This window comes from Crotalus tigris, unplaced genomic scaffold, assembly GCF_016545835.1.
Source record: "Crotalus tigris isolate CLP2741 ecotype Arizona unplaced genomic scaffold, ASM1654583v1 scf7180000019599.1365583, whole genome shotgun sequence".
Lineage (NCBI taxonomy): Eukaryota > Metazoa > Chordata > Lepidosauria > Squamata > Viperidae > Crotalus > Crotalus tigris.
This window is the reverse complement of record NW_024097615.1, coordinates 1,350,001-1,365,583: the sequence shown is the minus strand read 5'-3', so window position 1 is coordinate 1,365,583 and position 15,583 is coordinate 1,350,001. Positions and strand designations below refer to the sequence as shown.

The 15,583-nt window shown below is 46.8% G+C and overlaps 1 protein-coding gene across 2 annotated transcripts in view; it reads left to right on the top strand.

Annotated features, from left to right (window-relative positions):
* The first annotated feature begins 7,116 nt into the window (after positions 1–7,116).
* LOC120317320 (palmitoyltransferase ZDHHC19-like) overlaps positions 7,117–15,583 on the top strand; it is a 28,078-nt gene continuing 19,611 nt past the window's right edge. Inside the window, exons 1-4 of one of the 2 annotated variants that reach the window (XM_039363827.1) lie at positions 7,117–7,327; positions 10,605–10,726; positions 11,989–12,116; positions 14,267–14,439. In XM_039363827.1, the coding sequence (XP_039219761.1) occupies positions 7,224–7,327; positions 10,605–10,726; positions 11,989–12,116; positions 14,267–14,439 (527 nt within the window). In that variant the 5' untranslated portion in view covers positions 7,117–7,223. Of the gene's footprint in view, positions 7,328–9,349; positions 9,466–10,604; positions 10,727–11,988; positions 12,117–14,266; positions 14,440–15,583 lie in introns of those variants that run through there. The other variant, XM_039363828.1, reaches the window with a different exon arrangement.

Genomic DNA, 15,583 nt, shown 5'->3' with positions numbered 1-15,583 from the left:
CGACAAGTCAAAGTCAATGGGGGAAGCCGGATTCACTGAACAACCAGGTGACTAGCTTAACCTCTGCAGCGATTCACTTAACAACCACAGCAAGGGAGGTCGTAAAACACAGCAAAAACTCCTTTAAAATTCACTTAACCGATGTCTCACTTAGCAGTGGAAATTTTTGGGCTCAATTTTGGTCGTTAAGTTGAGGACTCCCCATAGGGTTGCCCCTCCAAACAGCCACTAAATAAACGGTTGAGGACTAGCTGCGCAAGGCTAGTAAATTGAGGAGTAGCTGCGCAAGGCTCCCCGCCTTGTGGCCTCCGCCTTGGTTGTGTCTTGCGCACTTACGTCGCAGCAGCTGCAGCGCAGAAGGCGGGTGGGAGAAACACTCAACAGGGACACTGAAGTTGTCAATCAGCAGATGGATCAAATCCAGGGATAAACTGACCCCAAAAAAAGAGAGAGAAAAAACAAGAGTTCAAATGAAATATATAACCATCTCCATCCTCTCTGGCATTTGTTTGTCTTGTTCAGACAAATAAAACAAACTTTCTTTGGTTAGCTAGTTTAGAATCGTCTTTGTCCAATAATTTTTATCCATCCGAATGTACAAGCATTTATTTGTTGATCATTTTAGGTAAGCAACTGCTTGTGAATTGACCTGTTTTCCAGATACACACATGGCAAAGAATCGCAACCACAAACCAGGGTGCTAAGACCCGGGGGCACACAAAGCTCACCAGGGCTAACTCAGGCTAGCATCCTGTGTAAATGCATCGGACCTGTTTAGTGGCAGGGCATGAATGTAGACTGGGGTTTTTTTGGGTGTCCTCTGAGCTTGGTTGTTTTCTTACTCATCATGTGTAAAAGGAGAGCAAACCCACCCCCCTTCTAGCACTGATGATATTACCCACTTGGGTCACAAAATGTCTGCAAGAAAACCACCAAGCTCAGAGAGCACCAAGGACCCTACAGTCGTCGTTGTCCTCCTCCTCCTCCTCCTCCTCCTCCTCCTCCTTCTCCTCCTCCCCCCATTCCTTTCTAGCCCGGATAATGTAACCTAGTTGGGTCATGAAACGTCTGCAAGAAAGCCACCAAGCTCCGAGAGCACCAAGGACCCTATAGTCGTCCTCTTCCTCCTCCTCCTCCTCCTTCTACTCCTCCTCCTCCTCCTCCTCCTCTCCCCAAACTCTACTCTCTCCTGGCACTGATGACGTTGGATCATGGACTTAGTTGGGTCATGAAACACCTGCAAGAAGCAGTTGTTAAGTGACTTTTGTCCCATTTTATGACTCTTCTTGACACTGCCGTTAAGCAAATCGTCGTATCTGTTAAGTTAGCGAATGGCTGTTAAGCGAATCCGGTCTCCCCATTAACTTTGCTTGTCAGAAGATCGCAAAAGAGGAGCACGTGACCCCGGGATAATGCAACTATCAGGACAAGAAGCAATGGGTGGAAACTAATCAAGGAGAGAAGCAACCTAGAACTAAGGAGAAACTTTCTGACAGTGAGAACAATTTACCAGTGGAACAACCTGCCTCCAGAAGCAGTGAATGCTCCAACACTGGAAGTTTTTAAGAAGAGACTGGACAGCCATTTGTCCAAAATGGTGTAGGGTTTCCTGCCTGAGCAGGGGGTTGGACTAGATGACCTCCAAGGTCCCTTCTAACTTTACTACTATTATTATTATTAACTGTCTTAAATATGAGTTAGTTGCCTGAATTTTTATCACGTGACCCCCAGGGGTGCTGCAACAGTCGTTAAGTGTGAAAACCGGTCATACGTCCTTTTTTTCTGCGCTCTTGCCACTAGGAATGGACGCTGAACGGATGGCTCTAAATCAAGGGCTTCCCGTACTGCGGTTTTGGGGGTTTTTTTGCATTTTGCATCCACGAAGGCCGCTCTAAATAAACTTTTAAAAAAGGACATGAAAACATTGAGAAGATTAATTTTTTTCAAGGCCACCTTGGGTATCACCTGGCACTGCTCACTAGAGTACCTAAATAGGAATTTTTTTTTGAAGAACATCTGGAAGAAGGTCTTTGAACTGGAGGTTTGCAGGAAGAAGTCAAAAAACTTCTGCCTCCAGAAGCGGTGAATGCTCCAACACTGGAAGTTTTTAAGAAGAGACTGGACAGCCATTTGTCTGAAATGGTCTAGGGTTTCCTGCCTGAGCAGGGAGGTTGGACTAGATGACCTCCAAGGTCCCTTCCAACTTTACTATTATTATGGATCATCATACAGTCAGCCAAATGTTCAGACTGGATTTGGCATTATGTCTACCTATCGAGTCCTTACCCAGGACCTGGGATAGGCAGATGTGGATGTTTGATGGTATTACAGGTATCGTCGCAGGATGGAAGCAGTTCCTAGTAAGGCCGCCTTTTGCAATTGACTAATAGCGAATTTGTCAATGCCAATGGTGTTCAAGTGGTGCTCCAGTTGTTTTGGGATTGCACCCAAGGAGCCTTGACTATGGTACTACCCTTGCTTGCTTTGCCACAGTCTTTCTATTTCTATTTGTAGGTCTTTGTATTTTGTTATCTTCTCCAGTTCTTTCTCGTCTATTCTGCTGCTGTCTCCAGGCACTGCCACGTCCACTATCCAGACTTTTTTGTCTTTCTTATCGACAATTGTTAAGTCTGGGGTGTTACGTTGCAGGTGCTTGTCTGTTTGAATTCTGAAGTCCCAGAGCAGTTTAATTTTATCATTTTCTATGACTTTCTCTATTTTATGATCCCACCAGTTTTTGCTTACAGGCAAATGATAATTTTTGCAGATCTTCCAATGCACCATTGTTGCTACTTTGATGATGATGATGATGATTAGTATTAGCATTATTATTATTATTAGAAAAAGGGGTGACATGATAGCAGCATTCCAGTATCTGAGGGGCTGCCACAAAGAAGAGGAGGGGGTCACGCTATTCTCCAAAGCACCAGAGGAAAGGACAAGAAACAATGGTTAGAAGTTGACCAAAGAGAGAAGCAACCTGGAATTAAGGAGAAACTTCCTGACAGTGAGGACAATCAACCAGTGGAACAGCTTGCCACCAGAAATCGTGGGCGCTCCATCACTGGAGGTTTTAAAGAAGAGACTGGACAGCCATTTGTCAAGAATGGCATAGGGTCTCCTGCTTGAGCAGGGGGCTGGACTAGAGGACCTCCAAGGTCCCTTCCAGCTCTATTTGATTGATTGATTGATTGATTGATTGATTGATGCCCATTTTAACATTGGATTCCGATGCAAATAAAAAGGGGCGCAAACTTTGATTGCCCAGGCGCAGCCTCCATCTTGACTTTTTTGACCTTTAGACAAATTCCCCAACTTGAGAAACTGTTAATATCTCAGTGAGGCGACTGGCATTTGGAAGAACGCTCTGTAACCTTTAAGAGTTGAACGACCTTCGGGCGGTTCAAAGCACCTTGAAAAGTACACAACGGGCCACGTGAACACACAACTGAAAAAAAGGCTTGCACAAGATGAATGGCTGGGCTGCCCGGAGGAAGAAACTCTGCACATGCCCAGTGGCTCTTCTGCGTCCTGTCGCAGCGACAAGGGTTAATCGGATTAATTAGCTTGCTAATCAAGAAGTCCATTCATTCGTGACCTGCTTGGAGGACGGCTTCCTTCATTAAAATAATATTTAGGATTGCAGATAAGTCCTTGATTTACAACCACTTGTTTAGTGACCATTCAAAGTTACAACAGCACTGAAAAAAGGGACTTATGAAGGCAGAACAAGAAGCAATGGATGGAAACTCATCAAGAAGAGAAGCAACCTGGAACTAAGGAGAAACTTTCTGAGCAGGGGGCTGGACTAGATGACCTCCAAGGTCCCTTCTAACTTTATTATTATTATTATTATTATTATTATTGACCTCCAGGGTTCCTTCCAACATTATTATTATTAGTAGTAGTAGTAGAAATAGTACTAAGTACAAGTAATAGTTACAACGGCACTGAAAAAAGGGACTTATGAAGGCAGGACAAGAAGCAACAGATGGAAACTCATCAAGGAGAGAAGCAGCCTGGAACTAAGGAGAAACTTCCTAAGCAGGGGGCTGGACTAGATGACCTCCAAGGTCCCTTCCAACTTTTATTATTATTATTATTATTATTATTATTATTATTATTATTATTATTATTATTATTATTATTATTATATGACCTCCAAGGTCCCTTCCAACATTATTATTAGTAGTAGTAGTAGTAGTAGCAGTAGTAGTAGTAGTAAGTAGTAGTAATAGTTACAACGGCACTGAAAAAAGTGACTTATGACTGTGTTTCGTTTAACGCCCGTGTGCCTGGCTGTGGGGAAAGGAAAGTCGTAAAAACTCGCTGAACAAATGGTCTCGCTTAGCAACGGAAATTTGGGGGCTCCGTGGCCGTCGTTAAGAGATTCCACCGCAGCCAAACCAGCTTCTCGGATGGCTCCCAGAGAGGACAAAGGGCCTACCTTGGATTCGGCATCAGAGTCTGCAAAGAAGCGTCTCCTTCCATGCTGGCTTGCCTGGATGGTTTCTGCCAAGCTCCTCCGAGCGTCTTGATGCCGCGGGAAGCAACTGCTGAAAAGATCGGATCTTCCGGAGAGCTCAGCTTTCCCTGGCAAACTGGGGTCAGAGTCCTGTTGCCTGGGCCGCTGGGAACGTTTTTTTTTTAATTTGTTGAACCGATTCCTGCTCTCTCCCGCTCTCTGTTCCGCCTGATGCCATGCGCTGGAGTTCATTGACACCGATGCCAGGCCCCTGCGCCCGGGCAACTGCCGGGTTAGTGAACCAGGAACTGGCAGAGGTGCCACCTTAATGCTCCGAGAAAACGTTCAGTATCCTGCAGGCAGGAAAGAATAGAATAGCATAGAATAGCATAGAATAATATTAGAATAGAATAATATTAGAATAGAATAGAATAGAATAGAATAGAATAGAATAGAATAGAATAGAATAGAATAGAATAGAATAGAATAGAATAGAATAATATTAGAATAGAATAATATTAGAATAGAATAAGAATAGAATAGAATAATATTAGAATAGAATAGAATAGAATAGAATAGAATAGAATAGAATAGAATAGAATAGAATAGAATAGAATAGAATAATATTAGGAATAGAATAATATTAGAATAGAATAAGAATAGAATAGAATAATATTAGAATAGAATAGAATAGAATAGAATAGAATAGAATAGAATAGAATAGAATAGAATAGAATAATAGAATAGTATAATATTAGAATAGAATAGAATAGAATAATATTAGAATAGTATAATATTAGAATAGAATAATATTAGAATAATAGAATAGAATAATATTAGAATAATAGAATAGAATAATATTAGAATAATAGAATAGAATAGAATAATATTAGAATAGAATAATATTAGAATAATATAGAATAATATTAGAATAGAATAGACTAGAATAATATTAGAATAGAATAGAATAATATTATAATAATAGAATAGAATAATATTAGAATAGAATAATATAGAATAGAATAGAATAATATTGGAATAGAATAGAATAGAATAATATTAGAATAGAATAATATTAGAATAATAGAATAGAATAGAATAATATTGGAATAGAATAGAATAGAATAATATTAGAATAGAATAATATTAGAATAATAGAATAGAATAGAATAATATTAGAATAGAATAATATTAGAATAATAGAATAGAATAGAATAGAATAGAATAGAATAGAATAGAGCTGGAAGGGACCTTGGAGATCTTCTAGTCCAGCCCCCTGCTCAAGCTGGAGAACCTATATACCATCTCAGATAAGTGGCTGTCTAGCCTCTTCTTAGACATTTTTTATAGATAGTCCTCGGCTTACGACCCCAATGGAGCCCCAAAATCTCTGCGTCCGAGGGGAGACATTTGGTCAGTGGGTTTTTGCCCTGCTTTACGACTTTCCTCGCCGCGTTTCTGAAGTGAACCTTTGCAGTTCTTCAATCAGTGGAGGTGGTGGTGAAGGGAATCTGATTCCCCCCGTTAGCCTCGCTCGTCGGAAAGTCACAAAAGGGAATCACGTGACTCCAGGACACCCCGGCCGTCGTACATGTGAATCCGTGGTCAAGTGTCCCAATGTAAGTCATGTGACCTTGGGGAGGCGGCAACGGTCGTTAAGTGTGAAAAATATTCCCAGGAGACTTCCTTCAGTGCCACTGTAACTTTGGTCGCTAAATGAACTGTGGTAAGCCGAGGACGACTTGTGGTCCTCGACTTACGACAGCGGGGCCCATCGACTTTGCTTGTCAGAAGGTCGCAAAAGGGGATCACTTGATTCTGGGACACCGCGACCGTCATAAATACCGTCATAAATACGACAAGCATCTGAATTTGGATCAGGGAATGCTTCCACGGTCGTAAGTGTGAGAAACGGTCCTAAGTCATTTTTTTTTTCAGTCCCGTATCTTTGAGCGGTCACTAAACGGATAGTTGTGAGTGGAGGACTGCCTCTAGTCCAGTGGTTCTCAACCTTTTTAATGCTGCGACCCCCAACTGGTCGTAAGTCGAGGGCTACTCAACCGGTCGTAAGTCGAGGACTGCTCAACTGGTGCAGCACCGTTTGCAGACTGGGACTTTTGGCGGGCTCAGCAGGGCAGAGACAGTCTGGACAATTCCTATTGGCTTTTGAAAGCCAATAGAATTAGACTCTATTCAAGAGAGTCTATTCTATTGGCTTTCAAAAGCCAATAGAATAAAAGGGAGTAGCACAGCTAAGGAAAAGGGGGGAAGAAAATGGCGGACTGTGTTGTTTGGCGACCTCCGTGAAATGGTCGTTCGACCCCAAGTGGGGTCCCGACCCACAGGTGGAGAACCGCTGCTCTAGTCTATAAAAAGTCTTGATTTTTTTCCTTCATAAATGCTTTTTAATTTATTTTATTTTATTTTTTGTTTCGCCCGAATGACTTGGAGATTCGTATTTTGGACGGGACAATGAAGCCCCTTTTGCAAAAGGGGGGGAAAAAGCCTGTCGTCAAATTCAGGAATCGCGTTCGCGGGCAACCGATCAAAGCCCCCCCCCAGCGCAGAAGATGACCTCTGGAGGTCCCACCAGCCTCTCCAACTGCCAGCCGGGAACATTCCACAGCAGAAGGGAGGGACCCCCGCCCCCTCCCCTCCCCGGCTATTGTCCCGGCCTCGCCACGACAACGGCCTCCATTCGGGGGGGGGGTCCCCGCCTGGCTTGCACCAGCAGCTCTCTGGGGTCTCCCCTCCAAACATGGGGTCCAGTAGGGATGAGTGCCACCCGCTCTTTTCGGGATTCTTCGCCTCCTTCCACTTCAGCAGCCTCCTGGTGCTCAGCTGCCTCTTCTTCACTTTCCCGTGAGTAAGGAGTAAGGATCCTCCCTCCAGCAGCCGATCCAGGAGAAGCTTTGTAACAGCTCAGGGTTCAAGTGAGGGGGTCCTGGGTGGCCTCTGAGCTGGGTTGTGTTAATGCAGGTGTTTCGTGACCCAGTGTAACGGAGAGGAGGAGGAGGAGGAGGAGGAGGAGGAGGAGGAGGAGGAGGAGGAGGAGGAGGAGGAGGAGGAGGAGGAGGAGGAAGGGACTGTGGGGTCCTGGTGCTCTCTGAGCTGGGTGGTTTCCTTGCAGACGTTTCATTGCCCAACTAGGTAACATCATCAGTGCTAGAAGAGAGTGATGTGGGAGGAGGAGGAGGAGGAGGAGGAGGAGGAGGGGGGGGGAAGAAAAAGAAAGAGAAAGAAAGAAAGAAAGAAAGAAAGAAAGAAAGAAAGAAAGAAAGAAAGAAAGAAAGAAAGAAAGAAAGAAAGAAAGAAAGAAAGAAAGAAAAGATTATGGGATCCTTGGTGCTTTCTGAGCTGGGTGGTTTTCTTACAGACGTTTCATGACCGAACTAGGGAACATCATCAGTGCTAGAAGGGATGAGGAGCGGGAGGAGGAGAAGGAGGAGGAGAAGAGAAAGAAAAAGAAAGAGAGAAAGAAAGAAAGAAAGAAAGAGAAAAAAAGAAAGGACTGTGGGGTCCTTGGTGCTCTCAGAGCTGGGTGGTTTTCTTGCAGACGTTTCGTGCCCAGTTAGGTAACATCATCAGTGCTAGAAGAGAGTGATGTGGGAGGAGGAGGAGGAAAAGAAAAAGAAAGAGAAAGAAAGAAAGAAAGAAAGAGAAAAGAAAAGATTGTGGGGTGCTGGGTGCTCTCTGAGCTGGGTGGTTTTCTTGCAGACGTTTCATGACCGAACTAGGAAACATCATCAGTGTTAGAAGGGATGAGGAGGGGGAGGAGGAGGAGGAGGAGGAGAGAAAGAAAAAGAAAGAGAGAAAGAAAGAAAGAAAGAAAAAGAGAGAAAGAAAGAAAGAAAGAAAGAAAAAGAAAGAAAGAAAGAAAGAAAGGAAGGAAGGAAGGAAGGAAGGAAGGAAGGAAGGAAGGAAGGAAGAAAGAAAGAAAGAAAGAAAGAAAGAAAGAAAGAAAGAAAGAAAGAAAGAAAGAAAAAGAAAGGACTGTGGGGTCCTTGGTGCTCTCAGAGCTGGGTGGTTTTCTTGCAGACGTTTCATGACCCAACTAGGTAACATCATCAGTGCTAGAAGAGAGTGATGTGGGAGGAGGAGGAAGAGGAGGAGGAGGAGGAGGAGGAGGAGGAGGAGGAAAAGAACTGTGGGGTCCTTGGTGCTCTCTGAGCTGGGTGGTTTTCTTGCAGACATTTCACGACCCAACTAGGGAACATGATCAGTGCTAGAAGGGAGCGGGGTTGCTGTCTACAAGCAAACTGCTTGTATATAAACAGAGAGCAAACACTGCTCATTTTTAGTACTGATGGAGGAATAGACAGAAGCAGAGGATGATGGATGGATGGATGGATGGAGGGAGGGAGGGAGGGATGGAGGAAGGGAGGGAGTGGGGAGGGATGCATTAGAGGAGAGAAAATAGATAAAAGGGAGGCAGAGAGAGAGGAGATGTGGATAAGAGATAGATGGACAGATCGAAAGAGGTAGATAGATAAGAAATGGATAGGTAGATGGATAAAGATAGATGAGAGAGAGAGAGAGAGAGAGAGAGAGAGGGAGGGAGGGAGGGAGGGAGGGAGGGAGAGAGAGATCTGAATAAGAGATAGAGATAGGCCAGGGGTCTTCCAACTTGGCTCTTTTATGACATGCTGGCTGAGGAATTCTGGGAGTTGAAGTCCAGAAGTCATAAAAGGGCCAAGTTTGAAGACCCCTGAGATGGATGGTTAGATAGAAGTAGATAGAAAAGAAATAGCTAGATAGCTAGATAGACAGACAGACAGACAGACAGATAGACAGATAGATAGAAATAAAAAGAAAAGAAAGAAAGAAAGAAAGAAAGAAAGAAAGTAAGAAAGAAAGAAAGAAAGAAAGAAAGAAAGAAAGAAAGAAAGAAAGAAAGAAAGAAGAGATAGATGGATAAAAGAGAGAGAGAGGGTTAATAGATAGATAGAAGAGAGGATGGGTGGATGGATGGAGGTGATGGCGCTCTCACCAAAGGCGAGGTGGGAGAATAAATAGCTAAGATTAAGCCCTACTCTCTTTGTAACTGAAAAAGCTTCTTTCCCCACCTCTGATCAGGGCTGACCAGGAAGGATATCTGGTATCCTCACTGCCCAAAGTGACACGGATTGAAACTCTAATTGCCCATGTGCAGAATTATAATCCATAAATAATTTCCAGGTTAATTTAAATTCGGCATCAGGGCTTTTTTAAAAAATTGAAATTATGTTCAATGTCGATGCACACCGTATCTTTCTCTTTATATGTGCTAAAGCAGCATTCCACAACTTTGGCAAAATGAAGAGGGGGGGACTTCAACTCCCAGAATTCCCCAGAAGCTGAGGGACTGGCTGGGGAATTCTGGGACTTGAAGTCCACCTTCTGGGAATCCTGGGACTTGAAGTCCACCTTCTGGGAATTCGGGAAGCTGAAATTCACCTGCTGGGAATTCTGAGACTTGAAGTCTATCTTCTGGGAATTCTGGGACTTGAAGTCCGCCTTCTGGGAATCCTGGGACTTGAAGTCCGCCTGCTGGGAATTCTGGGACTTGAAGTCCACCTGGGAATTCTGGGACTTGAAGTCCACCTTCTGGGAATCCTGGGACTTGAGGTCCACCTTCTGGGAATTCTGGGACTTGGGCCACCTTCTGGGAATTTTGGGACTTGAGGTCCACTTTCTGGGAATTCTGGGACTTGAAGTCCGCCTGCTGGGAATTCTGGGACTTGAAGTCCACCTGGGAATTCTGGGACTTGAAGTCCACCTGGGAATTCTGGGACTTGAAGTCCATCTTCTGGGAATTCTGGGACTTGAAGTCCGCCTTCTGGGAATCCTGGGACTTGAAGTCCGCCTGCTGGGAATTCTGGGACTTGAAGTCCGCCTTCTGGGAATCCTGGGACTTGAAGTCCGCCTGCTGGGAATTCTGGGACTTGAAGTCCACCTGGGAATTCTGGGACTTGAGGTCCACCTTCTGGGAATTCTGAGACTTGAGGTCCACCTTCTGGGAATTCTGGGAGCTGAAGTCCACCTGAAGAAGGTGGACTTCAGGTGAGCACCTTGAGCACAGGGTCACTGTGCGAAAGAGACTCTGCTGTTGTCAGAGTCCAGCGTGGGATAGACCCACAACCTTGTTTGCTGTCCGCAGCGGTTCCTGGCTGGGGCTGAACGTCTCCTGGGCTTTCCCCATCATTTGCGGCAACCTTCTCATCCCGACCCTCCTGTACTTCTTCCTCACCAGTTTCACAGACACGGGGGTCCTCCACAAAGGTAAGCGAGGGGCTGCGTCCCTTCTCAAAAGGCGGTCGATGCAGGCAGTCCTCGGCTTACGAACACAGAATTGCAGAAGAGCAATAGCCCTTAGACTTATGTACGCTTCTCAGGGCTTTGCGGTTTTACAGAGTCAGCCTATTATCCCCCAATCTGGGTCTTCATTTTACCGACCTCGGAAGGATGGAAGGTGGATCAAACTGCTGGCTGTGGGCAGTGAATTAGGCTGCAATACTGCATTGTGAAGGAAGGAAGGAAGGAAGGAAGGAAGGAAGGAAGGAAGGAAGGAAGGAAGGAAGGAAGGAAGGAGAGGGAGAGAGGGAGGGAGGGAGAAAGGAAGGAAGGAAAGAGGGAGGGAGGGAGAAAGGAAGGAAGGGGGAGGAAGGAAGGGAGGGAGGGAGGGAAGGAGGAAGGAGGGAGGGAAGGAAAGGGAAGAAGGGAGGGAGGGAGGAAGAGGAAAGGAAGGAAGGAAGAAAGGAGGGAGGGAGAAAGGAAGGGAGGGAGAGAGGAAGAAAGGAAGGGGAAAGGAAGGGAGGGAGAAGGAGAAAGGAAGTGAGAAGGAAGGAAGGAGGGAAGGAATGAAGGAAGGAGTGAGGGAGGGAGGGAGAAAGGAAGGAAGGAAGGAAGGAGGGAGGGAGGGAGAAAGGAAGGGAGAAGGAGGGAAGGGAGGGAGGGAGGAAGGAATGACGGAAGGAGGGAGGGAGGGAGGGGGAAGGAAGGAAGGAAGGAAGGAAGGAAGGAAGGAAGGAAGGAAGGAAGGAAGGAAGGAAGGAAGGAGGGGAGGGAGGGAGGGAGGAATAGCAATAGCACTTAGACTTATATACCGCTGAAGAAATGAATGTAACTCAAGGACCACCCGTACAAGTGATGCCCTCCTTCTTTATATTGTCTCTTCACAACAACCCTGTGAGGTAGCCTGGACTGGGAAGAGAATGAGCTTGGCCCAAACTCATCTCACAGGCTTCCAAGGCAAGGGGGCAGGACTTGAACCCAGCCCTCCCCAGAGGCAAGCCAGCAAATTCATCCCTGCACCCAGCCTGGCTAGGCGCTGGGAGTTAAAGCAGACATTCCTGTCATCAGCAGCCGCCACGCCCGCAGAAGGGTTTTTTTTCCCCCTCCCTTTTTTAAAACCGCCCCGTGTTTTTTGCGTTTTGTGTCTGTCCGTGTGAACTCCTCGCAGAACACAAACACACCGTCCCCCGGGCGGTCGCACAAGGAAAGCCGTTTTTCACACCTGGTGGTCTCCTTTCCCTCCGTCCCAGGCATCCAAGAAGAGCTGGAGAACCAGGCCAACACCCTGGGCAGCCTCAACAAACGCTGGTGCAACAGGTGCCAGTTGTACAGCTTGCCGCACACTTTCCATTGTCGCTGGTGCAACACTTGCGTGGAGGTAGGGTATGGCCGGCAGACACAAACACAATTTCCCCCCACAACGAGCAGCGAAACCAACATCTGAGGGGCTGTGGTTACAGACAGTCCTCAATTTACGACCGTTCATTTAGTGACAGAAGTTACAACGGCACTGGGTAAAGCGACTTGTGACCGTTTTTCACACTTACGACCGTTGTTACAGCGTCCCTCGAGTCACATCAAAATTCAGACACTGGGCAACTGACTCGTATTTATGACCACTGCAGTGATTCACTTAACAACGGAGGCCAGAAAAGTCACAAAATGGGGCAAACTTCAACAACTGTCTTGCTTGGTAACTGTCTTGCTTGGGGTTCAACCGTCGTAAGTCGAGGACTACCTGTATTTTGGTGTTTTTGGCAAAACCAGCCCATAATAAAATGATTGGTTCACTTAGTGACTGCTGCTTTCATCTTGTGACCGCAACATTTGGCTAACTGCAAAAAAAAGGTTAGAAAATCAGGTTGGTCGTGTGGATGAGCCGCTTTACAACTGTCACAACCGAGAACCACGATGGGCAGGCTCTGTTACGGCTGTAAGTCAAGGACTCCCTCAAATGCATTTCCGGGTGGTCTCCAGTCCGAAGCTGCTAGCTAAGATCAAACATCTGCAGCGATCTCCTGCAGGTAGTGAACCAGTCAGCTTTTGTGCCTGAGATGGAACTAGAACTCCCCGTCTCCTGCTGATTGACCCAAAGTCACCCAGATGGCTTTCATGCCTAAGGCGGGACTAGAACTCACCATCTCCTGGTGACTGGCCCAAAGTCATAGCTAAGGCAAGACTGGAACTCACCGTCTCCTGGTGATTGTCCCATAGTCACCAGCCGGCTTTCATGGCTAAGGTGGGACTAGAACTCACCGTCTCCTAGTGATTGCCCAAAGTCACCCAGCTACCTTTCATGGCTAAGGCGGGACTAGAACTCACCGTCTCCTGGTGAATGGCCCAGAGTCACCCAACCAGCTTTCATGCCTAAGACAGGACTAGAACTCACCGCCTCCTGGTGATTGGCCCAAAGTCACCCAGCCAGCTTTGATGCCTAAGGCGGGACTAGAACTCACCGTCTCCTGGTGATTGGCCCAACGTCACCCAGCTGCCTTTCATGGATAAGGCAGGACTAGAACTCACCGTCTCCTGGTGATTGGCCCAACGTCACCCAGCTGCCTTTCATGACTAAGGTGGGACTAGAACTCACCGTCTCCTGGTGAATGGCCCAAAGTCATCCAGATGGCTTTCATACCTGTTGGGACTAGAATTCACTGACTCCTAGTGATTGGCCCAAAGTCACCTAGCAGGCTTTCACACCTAAAACGGGACTAGAACTCACCGTCTCCTGGTGAATGGCCCAAAGTCATAGCTAAGGCAAGACTAGAACTCACCGTCTCCTGATGATTGGCCCAAAGTCACCCAGCCGGGTTTCATGCCTAAGGCGGGACTAGAACTCCCCGTCTCCTGGTGATTGGCCCAAAGTCACCCAGCCAGCTTTGATGCCTAAGGCGGGACTAGAATTCACAGTCTCCTGGTGATTGGCCCAAAGTCACCCAGCTGCCTTTCATGACTAAGGCGGGACTAGAACTCACTGTCTCCTGGTGATTGGCCCAAAGTCACCCAGCCGGCTTTCATGCCTAAGGCAGGACTAGAACTCACCGTCTCCTGATGATTGACCCAAAATTATAGCTAAGGCGAGACTAGAACTCCCCATCTCCTGGTGATTGGCCCAGAGTCATCCAACCAGCTTTCATGCCTAAGGCGGGACTAGAACTCCCCGTCTCCTGGTGATTGGCCCAAAGTCACCCAGCCAGCTTTCATGCCTAAGGCGGGACTAGAACTCACTGCCTCCTGGTGATTGGCCCAAAGTCACTCATCTGGCTTTCATACCTGTTGGGACTAGAATTCACTGACTCCTAGTGATTGGCCCAAAGTCATTTACTGGGCTTTCATACCTAAGGCAGGACTAGAATTCACCCCCTTTCTAGCCTGCTGCCTTAAGCAATAAATCAAACTGGCTCTTTGTCTGTTGTGTGAATGTGGCTACAGAGGACCCCGTGGCCCTCCTTCCTTTTTCCAATAAGACCCCCGGGTCAATTTTCTCCTCTCCCCTCCCCTCCCATCTCTTTCCGGACTCTGGCGCAGGAATTCGACCATCACTGCATGTGGGTGAACAACTGTATCGGCTGCCACAACGTCCGTTTCTTCCTGCTCTTCGTCTTCTTCCTGACCAGCTACGACTTGGCGGTGCTCCTCGCTTGCTTCACCTACCTGGCGCTCAACAGCCAGCAGCCCTTTGGCGTGGAGAAGATCTGCACGTATCCTTGGCCCGGCATCCTTCCACCTTATTTTTTTTTAAGCCTCTCTTGTCCCCCACGTTGGCCAGGGGGGTGGAGGTCGAAAAAGTCAAGATGGTGGCCAGCTCTTGGAGAAGCTTTTTAATGTGTGTGTTTTAAAGAAGAAACACAGGCGGAGCTTTAGATCGCATCCTTTCGAGGCGATAATCCTGGCCTGTGGATCGACCTGCACAGCCAGCACAGCCTTGGGCCACGTTGGTTGAGGACAATGGGTACTGTTGTCCCGCACTAGCCAAAAGGCAGCTTGTTTCGAGACGTTCCCGGCAAAGCTGCTGCCTTTCTACTTGCAGGCTCGCTCACAGGCGAGTGCAAAAGGTTGATGCCCCTTTCCAGAATGGGGTGGGGGGATATGCGTGTTTTCTTGCATTTAGGCAAGGAAAAGCAAACGCACAGGTGTAGTATAGGGGGTACCTTGCTCAATAGTAGCAACTGTAAAAGGGATCTTGGAATCCCAGTGGACGATCCCTTAAATAGGAGCCAGTTGCCCAAAAAGCCAACATAGTGTTAGGCTGCATTAACAGAGGGATTGAATCAAGATCAGGTGAAGTGTTAATACCACTTTACAAGGCCTTGGTAAGGCCACACTTGGAATCCTGCATCCAGCTTTGGTCACCACGATGTAAAAAAGATGTTGAGAATCTAGAAAGAGTGCAGAGAAGAGCAACAAAGATGATTAGGGGACTGGAGGCTAAAATATACAAGGAACGGTTGCTGGAATTGGGGATGTCCAGTTTAATGAAGAGAAGGACGAGGGGGGACAGGATAGCAGCCTTCCAGTATCTCAGGGGCTGCCCCAAAGAAGAGAGAGTCAAGCTGTTCGCCAAAGCACCTGAAGGCAGGACAAGAAGCAACGGATGGAAGCTCATCAAGGAGAGAAGCAGCCTAGAACTAAGGAGAAATTTCCTGACAGTGAGAACAATTAACCAGTGGAACTCCTTGCCTCCAGAAGCTGTGAATGCTCCAACACTGGAAGTGTTCAAGAAGAGACTGGACAGCCATTTGTCTGAAATGGTCTAGGCCAGTGGTTCTCAACCTGTGGGTCGGGACCCCATTTGGTGTCGAACGACCATTTCACGGGGGTCGCCAAACAACGCAGTCCGCCATT